The 12,203-nt window shown below is 46.1% G+C and overlaps 3 protein-coding genes across 3 annotated transcripts in view; 1 reads left to right on the top strand and 2 right to left on the bottom strand.

Annotated features, from left to right (window-relative positions):
• Window positions 1-169: 169 nt before the first annotated feature.
• On the bottom strand, window positions 170-4,433 carry LOC125541450 (uncharacterized). The gene is made up of 3 exons (XM_048704862.2): window positions 3,236-4,433; window positions 2,241-2,316; window positions 170-974 (listed from the first exon to the last, which is right to left on the bottom strand). The coding sequence occupies exons 1-2, from the start codon at window positions 3,996-3,998 to the stop codon at window positions 2,243-2,245; spliced, it is 837 nt and encodes a 278-aa protein (XP_048560819.2). The 5' UTR covers window positions 3,999-4,433; the 3' UTR covers window positions 170-974; window positions 2,241-2,242.
• Window positions 4,434-6,827: 2,394 nt separating this feature from the next.
• LOC147991858 (uncharacterized) overlaps window positions 6,828-12,203 on the bottom strand; it is a 43,650-nt gene continuing 38,274 nt past the window's right edge. Inside the window, exons 2-3 of the mRNA XM_087539281.1 lie at window positions 7,539-8,022; window positions 6,828-6,892 (exon numbers count right to left, since the gene is read on the bottom strand). Of these exons, the coding sequence (XP_087395407.1) occupies window positions 6,828-6,892; window positions 7,539-8,022 (549 nt within the window). The remainder of the gene's footprint in view (window positions 6,893-7,538; window positions 8,023-12,203) is intronic.
• LOC147991860 (protein FAR1-RELATED SEQUENCE 5-like) lies at window positions 8,331-11,601 on the top strand. Its single transcript, XM_087542998.1, has 4 exons — window positions 8,331-8,945; window positions 9,020-9,089; window positions 9,179-9,303; window positions 9,388-11,601. Exons 1-4 carry the CDS (start codon window positions 8,802-8,804, stop codon window positions 11,599-11,601), a joined length of 2,553 nt encoding a protein of 850 aa, XP_087399124.1. The 5' UTR covers window positions 8,331-8,801.

Below are 12,203 nucleotides of genomic sequence, written 5' to 3'. Positions count from 1 at the left end.
AGCACCGTGCGGTCGTTCCACGGGCAGAGCTCCACCGGGGCCCAGGCGTCAGCCAGATCGGTCCACTACAACGCGGTCCACGAACTGATTTCCGCATTCGGTATGGCCGTACAGCCTGCGACGTTTTGTGGAAGCCGAGGAGGAGGCCATTTCGAGCGCGTGAGTTTGAACAGCTGCGCGCTGCCCATCGGCTGAGCTCAACGGCACCACCATTTTCCCGCCGAAACGCTCCGGGCCTTTGAGCCTCCCTAAAACCAGGAGCCCCTATACGGATCAGCCCATTCAAGCTTCCTTGTTCTAAAAAACAAAAGGTGGCCAAAATCAAGCTTCGAAAACAGAATATGGCGTCCCTCATTTCTTCCTCCTCCCGTGATACAGTCGTAGTAGATCCAGCAGTTGCCGTACAATCTTCTTTAAAAGAAGTAGTTATAACAAAAGAAAGAACCAAATAATTCGTTTCTTCTAAGCTGCAGCACACAGCGCAGACTCCAACATATGCTTGCAAAGATGGACATCTCGCACACAGAAAACAGGTCATGGTGATATATCCTACTGAATTCAGACTCGCCTAATAACTAGCATAGCAAGTACTGGCATCAGGCCAAGCAGCCCCTACTTCATCCTTGTCACTTAACAAGAGCAATGCACCATCATTTGGCACCAAATCATGCATAGTTTAGGCAGCCAACGCTGAACCGTTCCAACTAAATCGTCAGTTCAACACCTATGACGGAACCAGAAATCCCTAGACAAGATTCCTCATCGCCCATCAGAGTAAACATGTGTACGCATCAACTCTGCTAGGAATGAATCGTCTTGCTAGTGTTTACAGCACATACGCTGTGCAAAACGTGGTACCGTGAATTGATCGTGACCGGCGCTCCAAAAATTCAGGCTTCTCCAGATTGCCCCCTGCATCAGTAAGCTACTACCACCATCAGCTTCCTACTCAGCATCTGTTAGCTTTAAGAAACCTGAGGAGAAAAAAATAAGGAACATCAGAGACACACACATCGCAAAAAAAAAATTATTTGTATGATTGACGTGGGAATCTAAATTATAGGGAGACTGTAATAAGTATGGTGATTGATTTCGAATAAACATGTGAAGAGGATGGGTGATACGCAAAAACAGTAAAATGAAACTAATGAATGAACTGCTGTTCGGTTAACTTCTTTTAGATATCTCTTGTTGCCCGCTATGTGATTCGGCTTTCGATAATGGGTGTGTGCCCAGCATCTGCTGGTATCCCAGCTTTACTTTCCACCAAGAAAAAATAATCTTGAGTAAACAAAAAAAACGCTAATGTAGTCCATCTATCTGCATTTCCAAAACTGTAACAATACTGTAAGTCTGGCGACATGTTTATTTTCTATCCAAGTCTTGGTTGCAAAAGAAAATCACAAAACAATCGATTTGTTAGCAATTATCAGGATTCAGTTTCAGGCTCTAATTGGTTGATGATAATAATTCAGGCGAAAGAATAACGGTCGTCCTCATGACTAGGCAATATATGCTTCATGCACGTATACATTGATCATCATGATGAACAAGACTACATCCTTCATGCCTACTAGAGTAGTAGTTCAGAAACACTAATATTCCTGGATACAAGATCCATGCTGACACACCAACTGATAAATGTTCGCAGCCAGGCCAATTGCTACCACAAGAATATGAAGGGAACAACAAGTTCAGGTAGCACACTTGAACGTACTGTAGTAGGCATTCAACAAAGAGAGTATGTTACTAGCCTCGGTTCCCAGTAAATATAACTAGTTCAAAAATTCAAAAAATATTACTAGTTCAGCTAAAACACCAACGACAAGCCAGTATTAAGGAATGTTCGACGAACAGAGAAAATCATAATGTAGTTCATACAGATTTTTTTGAAAAGTCAAACTTTGACCAAATTTATGGAGAAAACTATTTATATCTACAGTACCACATATACGCCGGGATCAAAAGTTACATGCCTGCTTGTTCAGAAACACTAATACATACACCGGGATCAAAGTTCCATGCTGAGACACCAAATGACAATTTTTGGCAGCTAGCGCAAGTTGCTGCCACAAGAATATGAATGGAGTAGCACACTTCAACAAAATAACCATTCTAAGAGTAAATATGTCACAAGTCTTCATTCCTAGCAAATATTACCAATTCCACTAAAACACCAATTATAACTCAACCAACGAGGAGGACTCTAATATAGATTCACTGAATGTCTAAATTGGTACCTTCATCTTTTGTAGTAGCTGTCGGAATAAGCTACGACATCTACCAGAGTCTTGTTTTTCCGAACGAACTTCTTGCCTGAAAAAGGTTCATTTATTCAACGCACAAGAATTTGAAAACAACAACACTAAGACAATATAATCTATAACAGTGCAGATTTATGTGCATTGCATATAAAAAGTTGAGCTAGGAAAAAAAATGATACTTAGAGCAGGTTAACAAGAATCGATCAGAGTGTGCCCATAAGCCACAACATAATTTGATGAATATATTTATTTTGACGATAACACTTGGTTGTAGACGCGTGATTAAAATGGATATAACATCATAAAGTCCTTCAATAGACGAATTATAGAGGCACAGAAATTAAATGTAGAACATGCAGTGTAAATTACATATTCAAAGCCTGCAGATAACTCTTTTTTTTTCAAAAAAGGAGGACTCTAATCCGGTCCAAGCATTTCATTTTACGCGACAGTTCGCAGGAAATATGGACAAGTCGTAACTGAGAGTCTGCACCAGCAACGACCAGATAAGATTACTCGAACTTGTAAGCTACGAAGCAACCAAAACTAGCTAAATTTCTGATCAAAACCAAATAAACTCTTTCTGATCAGGATAAAATGTAGATATGTCCAGGGGTTGGAAGTCTAGGAAAAAATTGGGATTGGAACTTGAGACCCCACCCCCAAGTACCTGCACCATTCTAATACAAAATGTGAACATAATACAAGTGTGACTAGATCAATGCATTGCCATTTCTCATACAAACGAACAATAACAATATTCTTTGGGATTTCTATAAGAAACCAAACCCAAGGGTCGTTCGACCATAAAAACAACATTTGACATCCAATTGTTAACAAACACAGTGAAGAAACAATTGTTACTAATTACGTGTACTAGTCATTATTGAGTGATCAGGTTATGTAGACAAAAGTATTATGCATATTGCGCTGAAAAGTATGTAATCTAGCAAACTAAACAAGCGAGTCACCTCCTGCAGAAGGGATCCGGCTTGATCCGAGCCAGGGTGGAAGAACACATGGTATGCAGGCCGCGGTGTCGCTGTACGGATAACTCCCAATCACCTCCTCCCTGTCCATGTCCACGGCGACGACGGCTAGTGTGTCAACTGCGAGGTAAACGACGTTGGCATTAACTGGGTCAATGAGGACAATGCGTGTCGTCGCCCCCTGCTGTAAGGGTAGGGACATGTGGCTCGCCCAGAGCTTGTTGAGCACCACCCGGTGCTCCTGCATCCAGCCGCTGCCCCCGTCGTCGAGCACGAAGGAGCTGAGAAGGAACGGTTCCTCCCGAGAGACCTCGACGTAGCGCAGCCGCCCTTGGCTGACACCCATGCGCCGGTACCTGAAGGGCGTGTGCATATGCCAGTCGATGACACCCAAGCTCCTCGCTTGGCCGTGCGCGCCTTCAGGCAGCACGCTGCCCCTCGGCAGCTGGACGAAGGAGAGCTCTGGCCGGTCGCTGAACGGGTCAGCGGAGAGTGCGCCCCAGGACAGGTCGACCCACCACAGGCGACCGCCGAATGCCAGCGTCTCCTGGCCCAGCGTCACTCGCCGCGGCCGCGGAAGTGGGAAAAAGCACGGCGAGAGCGCCACGGCCTCCCACTCCCCTGTTTCCGAACGAAACCGGAGCATCTGCTCCCCGTTCAGCAAGGCAGCGACGAACCTGTCAGGCGGCCCCTGCCCGCGGTCTGCTTGGGTGAGCACGCCCATGGACATCTGGGTGGCGAGCATGAAATCGTACTCGGGGTCGGAGACGAAGTCCGGGAGGCGGGATAGCTCGCGGGTGAGAGGGTTGCAGACGAGGCGTGTGACGCGGGGCGCGTGGGCGGGGTCGGGGACGGCGGGGTGCGTGCTCGCCCGACCGGCGCGCCGCTCGCCGGCGGCGGGAGGGGTGAAGCGCGCGTTTAGGACGGAGAGGAAGAGGAGGCCGTCGCAGCTCGCGCCGGAGATGGCGCCGGAGCGCAGTTCCAGGAAGTCTCTGTCGGGGGCGGGGAAGGCCTCGATGACGTGCTCCGGGAGGCGCAGTTCGGAGACATGCGGCGGCTCGGCGGCGCGCTGCCGCGCTCCACGCTCCGACGACCTGCGCCACGCGGTCGAGCATGACCCACGGGGGGTGCGCGGCGTCCGTCGCGAGCGAGCGGCGGAGGGCGCCGGAGACGGCGGCAGATAGACCTAGGAGGCGGCGGCGGAGAGGCATCGCGGTGGGGAATTTCCTTGGCTTGGTGTGGTGTGGTGTGGACTGTGGACTCGGTGCGCCGTGGGCGAGAGCAGAGGGTTCACATGGACCGGGGGGGGTCGCGGGAGGAAAACAGCCTGCGGTCGTTCCACCGGGTACTCGACTGGGAGATGTCTCCCGGGCCCACTGGTCAGTGAAACGGTCTATTGGGTGGTGGTCTATGCACCGATTTCCGTATTAGGAATGGCCGTACGCCTGTAAAGGCTTCTCGCAGAAGCCGAGGCATGCCTATGACGTCACCTTTTTCCCGCCAAATTTCGAAGGGATTGGTGTTGGGCCTTCTAGCTTTTTTTTGTCCGCTACAGATTACATAAACTTTTTTTTCTTCTTACAAAAACACATATAGCTGATTTCAACCTTGCCGTATAGTCCACGAACCACCATCCGTGTTTGGAATAGCTCAACGGCGCCATTTTCCCGCCGAAATGTTCTAGGCCTGGGCCTCCCTTAAACCAAGAGCCCATGTGCAAGGCTATCCAGGCCTAGTGTGACAGACCCATTAGATCCGCAAAAAAAAAAAGGTGAGACAGACCCATTCAAGTTTTGAAAACAAAAGATGGCGTCGCTTATTTCTTGCTCCTCCCCTTCAAGATAAAAGTTATCATATTTTTTTAATAAGTAACAGTTATTAAGACAAAAAGCGAATACAGCAAAAGTGTAGCAAAATAACTAACAATTATTAAAAAAACGAATACAGCAAAACTGCAAAAGTGTAGCAAAATAAGTAACAATTATTAAGAAAAAACCGAATACAGCAAAAGTGTAGCACAGTACATACGCATGGTAAGATGTGCACTTCACATACTCATTTCACCCTGCTGAATTAAGAGCCATCAGGGCACAAAAAGCAACCTCATTTCATCCTTCTCACTTAACGAGTTCAATGCACGACCGATTGGCACAAAATTATACTACTACAATAGCTCAGGGCAGCGAATACTGAACCGTTCCATCAAGTAGTCAGTTCAGCACCTATGACAGAAGCAGAGGTCCCTAAATAAGGTTTCTCATCAGAGTAAACATTTCAGGAGCACCAATTTTGTGACGATGAACTATCTTACTGGTGCTTAGAGCAGATACTGGAGCGAACTGAAAGTCTGACAAAAGTACCACATTTCCAACGAACCAAGATACAGTGAGTTGATCAGCACCCCAAAAACACAGGCTTCTCCATATTTCCCCCCAGCATACTAAGCTACCACCATGAGCCTCCTGGTTGATTAGAGCACCAGCACCTCAGTTTTAAGAAACCTGAGGATGAAATTAAGGAATATTAGATACAGGCACCACATGTTTTTCCTTTTGTATGAGTAGCATGGGGGTTAAGATTACATGGAAACTGTATTTACTAATTAACACGGTTAAGTGAACTGTTGTTCGGATAACTTCTTTTAGATTTCTTTTGTTGCCTGAACAATGAGTAAAGTGAATGGGCGGTGTCCAGCTTCTGCTGGTATCCCAGCTTTACTTTCCCCTGAGAAACAATCTTGGGTAAACAAGAATGCTACGAAAGTCCATCTATGTGCATTTCCGAAACTTAAATAGAAAGTCAGTCTGGCAACATGTTTATTTTCTTCCAACTTTTGGTTGCACCAGAAAATTACACATTGTCCAATTGTTAATAGTTATCAAGCTTCAGTTCCGGCCTTTAAATGGTTGGTGAAAATATTTCAGGGAAAGAAAAGACAACGGTCATACTGATGACCGTTGAAAAATCCTTCAGGCCCTTGTACAGTGCTCACCATGATGAACAAGATCATGGCTGGTAGTTCAGAAACACTAATACACCAGGATCAAAGTTCCATGCTGAGACACCACATGGCACTTTTTGGCAGCTAGCACAAGTCGCTGCCACAAAAATATGAATGGAAGAACAAGTTCGGGTAGCACACTTCAACAAAATAAACATTCTACGCATTATAATATGTTACTAGTCTCCATTCCAAGCAAATATTACTAATTCCACTAAAAACCAATTATAACTCAACCAACAACAAACAGGCAGTAGTAGGAAAGATAACAAATACATTGGACAAACAGAGAAAATCAGTAGTAGTAGTAATCGGCAATAAATGCACGTCATCGCTTTCCAGATCCATAAACTGCATGAACTGAGTAAGAGATACATGTGAATGCAGGATCCTAAAGTTGTGGCTGGATGAGATACAACTAGCAATCAATAATGAAGCATCAGAAGGAAAGTAAATAGGGATTCACACTTATGTTACTACCCACTATGAAGGTAGTAACATAGTCTAGGAATACGTGTATGTTACTAATGTATGTTACTCTCCATTGTGGTTAGTCTAAATGTCTGGTACCTTCTAGTGACTGTGTGAACGAACTAGAACATCTGCCAGAGTCTTGTTTTTCTCAACATACTTCTTGCCTGAAAAAGGTTCATTTGATCAATGCACAAGAATTTGAAGAATAGCAACACTAAGACAACGTAATTTGTAACGGTATAGATTTATGTGCATTGGATACAATAAATTGAACTAGAAAAGAATGATACTTAGAGCAGGTTAACTAGAACTGATCAGAGTGTACCCATAAGCCACAACACAGCAATTTGAAGAATATATTTGTTTAACACTTGAGTAGTGTAGACGCATTATTAAAATGGATATAACATCAATAAATCCTTCTAAAATGAAATTGTGTAGGCAGAAATTAAATGTAGAACATGCGGTGTAAATTACAAGCCTGCAGATAACTCTATTTATTGAAAAGGAGGACTCTAATCAGGTCGAATACATCATGTCATTTAGCGAAACAGTTCTCAGAACATATGGACAGCTTCATAACTCAGAAAATACATCATGTCATTTAACGAAACAGTTCTCACTTCTCAGAATATATGGACAGCTTCATGACTCAGAACATGCAGCAGCACCGACCAGGATAAGATTATTCGGACTTGTAAGCTAGAAAGCATCCAAAACTTGGAAAAAGTATCTCATGCATTGACATCAAAATGTGAAACTAAACCTGAGAAATATGCAATCTAGCAACTAAAACGAGTGGGTGAATACCTGCAGAAGGGATTCGGGTCGATCGAAGCCACGGTGGAAGGACACATGGCATACAGAGGTCGTTTCTATAGGGATAACATCCGATCACCTCCTGCCTGTCCATGTTCACGGCGACGACGGCAATCCTGTGAGCTGTGAGGTAAACGACATTGGCATTAAGCGGGTCAATAAGGACAATGCGTGTCGACCCCCTCTCCTGTAAAGGTAGTCCCATGGTGCTCCCCCAGAGCTTGTTGAGCACCACCCGGTGCTCCAGCGTCCAGCCGCTGCCTTCGTCGTCGAGCACGAAGGAGCTGAGAGAAAACGGCTCCCCTTGAGAGACCTCCACGTACCGCAGCCGCCCTTCGCTGACACCCATGCGCCGGTAGCTGACGGGCGCCTGCTCCCACCACACCCTGCCCTGAGCGTCACGCAGCGGGCTCCCTCGGCGAAAAGCTTCGTGCTGCACGCCAGCCGGCAGCACGCTGCCCCTCGGCAGCGAGCCCTGCTCCGGTGCTCCCCCCTAACCTAATTTCGGAGGAGTATTTTTGTCCCCGTGAATTTGTTTTTTTCCTGACCCGCCGCAGCCCAGATCCAAGCCCTGTCTAGCCCTGTATAACCCAGACCGTATACGTATAGTACCCTGGTCCGAAAAAAAAACATAGATACGACCACGTCCACGTAAGACCTGCCGATTCCAATCATTCACGCGAGCAGCTCCATTAATCTCCATAAGTAGTAGATCTCCACCGGCGGCTATCTCATCGGACAGCGGGCGCGACAACGTCGTGAATCTCCAACGATCGCGCACAGGTACCGCATCCCGCGTCCCCCCTCTAGTCTCGCTCGCGGCAACATCGAACGAACTGCCGCCGCGCCAGTGGCAGTGGTTAACCTAGCGGAGCGGGTAACCTAGCTACCCGGCGGCGCATGCGATCGTGGATCTTGTTCCGGTAGTGCTGCTCCTCGTGATCTGGGTTCACGTAGCGTCGGTTGCCGTCGGCTGTGCGCACCACCAGTATCGTTATTTGATGTGGCGGCTAACCTAGGTATCCGGCGGCAGAGGTAATCACAGATCTAGCTAGGTTTTGAGATCGTGCAGTTCCTCGCGATTGAAAGTGATCACGACGGGTGCCGTGGCCATCTTCCTTATTAAGTTTGGCAGATCTGAATGGCCTCGGTTGCGGTTGTTTACATAACATCTGTGATCGTGTGCTATGTGTTTTATATTTCATCATTGATAATGTTTGCACATGTGATGATACATATTATTGGTTGTAGGAAATGGCGGAAGAGGAGTTAACTGATATCATGGTAGACATGGAGTTTGGAGAACTAATGAAAGACTGGATAGAAGATTGGTCAGATGATGAAAATTCAGATCGTGAAGATCGGTCAGAGAATGGGAACGAATGGGACGATCTTAATGTGAGTGGCATTGCCATGTTGTAATTTTTTGGTGGCATCCGACAACATTAAATCTTTGTGTTCAAAATTTATAGATCAATGAGCTTGATGATGATCAGGAAAACAACTCGGAGCTCTCGAATGAAGATTACATTAGTCAGGTACGTAAGTGAAAAATTTTGTTGGCATGCAAATCAAATTTCTTCTGGAATATTATATGATAAGTAATTATGTATTTGTGTTGTATTTTTTAGTCATTTCCGAATGTCATAATGCGTACGACTATTACGGTGAATCCGACGCGAAGACAGGCCTTAACGACGAATCATTAGATGCACCTGGTTCTGGGGAGTCCGAGTCGTCGGTCATCATGAGTGAGGTATGTGTGTAATCAATGTTCTATGGAAGTAAGTAATGTTAAACCATAGAAATCTGTTTTCATGGCTGTGGTTTGATTGTGTAGGTGACACAAGATGATGGTGCAAAGAATGTCCAAGATACTGCCAGTGCAGATGATAAGAGGGATATGTTCATGCAGATAATGGAAATGACCTTTACGTCTCACGATGCTGCGTATGATTTCTACAACAGCTATGCTAGAGATAATGGCTTCAGCATTAGAAAGAATAAGGTCAAGTATGGCAAAACAGAGTCACGTCATATGCGTTATAGGCGGTTTGTTTGTTCAAGACAAGGGAAACGTGACAGCAAGTTGCTAACCGAGGAAGGACACAGCCGTAGGCTCAGAACCGAGACACGCTGCTTTTGCAAAGCGCACCTGACCGTCAAGCTTGACCAAAAGCGTGGGGTTTGGTATGTCGAAAGTTTTGAGGACAAGCATGGCCATATGTTGGCAGGACCGGACGAGGTACCTTTTCTTTGGTCCCACAGAAAAATCAAAGAGTACCAGAAGCATGAGATAATGTCCATGGGAGCTGCATGGATTAGAATTCACGACATTATGGATTGCTTCATCAGCAAGCATGTATGGTACGGCGGTGTTGGTTTTACCAGGCGTGAAATATACAACCTTTGCGCCAAGGAGAAGAGGAAGCTGCTTTCAAAAGGTGATGCTGCCACAGCCATAGGCATCATGGCCAGTAGGAAACAGAGGGATCCTAGCTTCTTTTTCGAGTACAGGCTAGATAAGGAAGGACATTTGAATAGGATGTTCTGGTGCGACTCCCAGTCTCGTCATGACTATGAGGACTTCGGCGACGTGCTTGCATTTGACAGCACATACAAGATGAACCGCTATGGTATGCCATTCATACCTTTTGTTGGTCTTAACAATCACCGGAAGACCACTGTTTTTGGTTGTGCCATAGTTTCGGACGAGACCGAGGAGACATACGTGTGGCTTCTGCAGACGTTTTTGAGGTCCATGTGTCAAAAGATGCCTAAGAGTGTAATCACAGACGCCGACGCTGCGATGATCAAGGCAATTCGCGAAGTCTTGCCAGACGTGTGGCACCGTATATGTACGTGGCACATAGAGAAAAATATGAAGATTCACCTCAGTCACAAGTCCTTGAAGGAGTTCCGAACTCTTCTATACTACAACACGTCCACGGCAACATTTGAGGAGAGATGGCACGCATTTTCCAAAAAATGGCAATCGAAAAAAACTGTAACATGGTTGAGGCGGATGTATAAGAAGAGAAGACTGTGGGCCGCGGCATATCTAACAGAGGGGTTTTGGCTTGGCATGAAAAGCAACCAGCGGAGTGAAAGCCTGAACTCATGCCTTCACCTCCACCTAGACGGTGAAATGACCCTGGTGGATATGATTTTGCACTATGAGAACGCCGTTGTGCGTATCCGTGAAAACGAGGCGCGAGATGACTGCACGGCCTCACAGAGTTTACCGGTGCCAGTTACTAGCTCGAGGGAACTTGAGATAGCTGCTTCTCACGTCTTCACTCCAGCAAACTTCTATATGTTGCAGGATGATCTTAGAAAAATTGACGGCATGGAGATTGTAGAAATTAAGCTGGGAGACAGATCACAGCAGTACATCGTGGCCTGGAAGAATAACCGGAAGCGCCGTTTTTGGGTGGAGTATACACCAGTAAATTCCGCAGAAACTATAAGGTGCAGCTGCAGAAGAATGATTCGAAAGGGTCTACCTTGCAAGCACATATTCCATGTACTGAAGCACTTGAACATATCTGAAATACCAAAGTGTTTAGTTCTTATTCGGTTCACGAAAGAAGCAAGGTTGGGACTGCCCGCGAGGCGCACAAGCGATCTGTTGGGATTTGGTTGGACTGGGGCCGGGGAAAGAATGAAATATAGCCAGGTCAGTGTGTTAGCGTCTGAAGCTATGCATGAGGCATGCAAACACCCTGCTTTGTGGGATCAGTTACAGGAGAGTTTGAAGGCTATGATAGCTAAGAGTCATGAGTATGATCTGCTACAGGAAAATTTGTTGAAGCAAACAAATGACAGCAGTAAGTGTGCAGTTGAATATGTGGACGATGGTGAAGGCAACATGATTGAGGTTAAAGATCCTATGAAAGTGTCAAGCAAAGGTGCAACAAAGGCAGATGAGAGCCGCCCTGTCTCGAAAAATGGTAGACCACTCTCTTTTGATGAGTTGAAAACCCGGTGCGGCGCTTGCAAATTGGTAGGACACACTAGACGTAGCAAGAAATGCAAACTAAATCAGAACTAAGTGTTTGTATGCATTGTGGATTATTAAAGTTTGTATCATTCATTAACTTAGCTTGTCTTCTATCAGGTGCAGAAAAGTGGAGAAGGAACAAGAGTAGAACACTTGCTTCAAATATTTACTATGTTAATCGGCCGGCTCATACTTTGGCTAAGGTAGCTGTAGGCGCTTGTGTTTCTTTGGTTTGGACTTGGAGGCTTTGGCCCCCTGATTGTATCCTTAGTGTATTAGCAGACGAGATCCCAGTCTTTGTTTAAATAAAGTAAGATGTTTCCCTGTAAACAAAAATCAAAAAAATATTTACTGTGTAATGACCGGGGCGGGAGGTAGAAAGAATATTATTGTACGTTTCCTCTGCCCACGTCCTAAATGCCATTAAATAAGTAACTGTACCACTCTCCTCCCCACCACACACTCACCCACCTCCCACGGGCGCCGGTTCGAACTCCCCTCTTATCCCCACCTACAGTAGATCGAGAATACCCTCGCCGGCGACCGCTGCAGCCGCCTCCATGGAGAGAAGCCTCAGCTGGCAGAGAGCGATGATGGACCTCGCCGGCGATGACGAGGGGTGGCGCGCGTAGTTGACAGAGGTGTGCGGCTGG

Source organism: Triticum urartu, chromosome 1A (genome assembly GCF_056163025.1).
Source record: "Triticum urartu cultivar PI428250 chromosome 1A, HENAU_Tu73, whole genome shotgun sequence".
Lineage (NCBI taxonomy): Eukaryota > Viridiplantae > Streptophyta > Magnoliopsida > Poales > Poaceae > Triticum > Triticum urartu.
The sequence above is the reverse complement of the archived record's forward strand: the minus strand, read 5'-3'. Positions and strand labels throughout refer to the sequence as shown.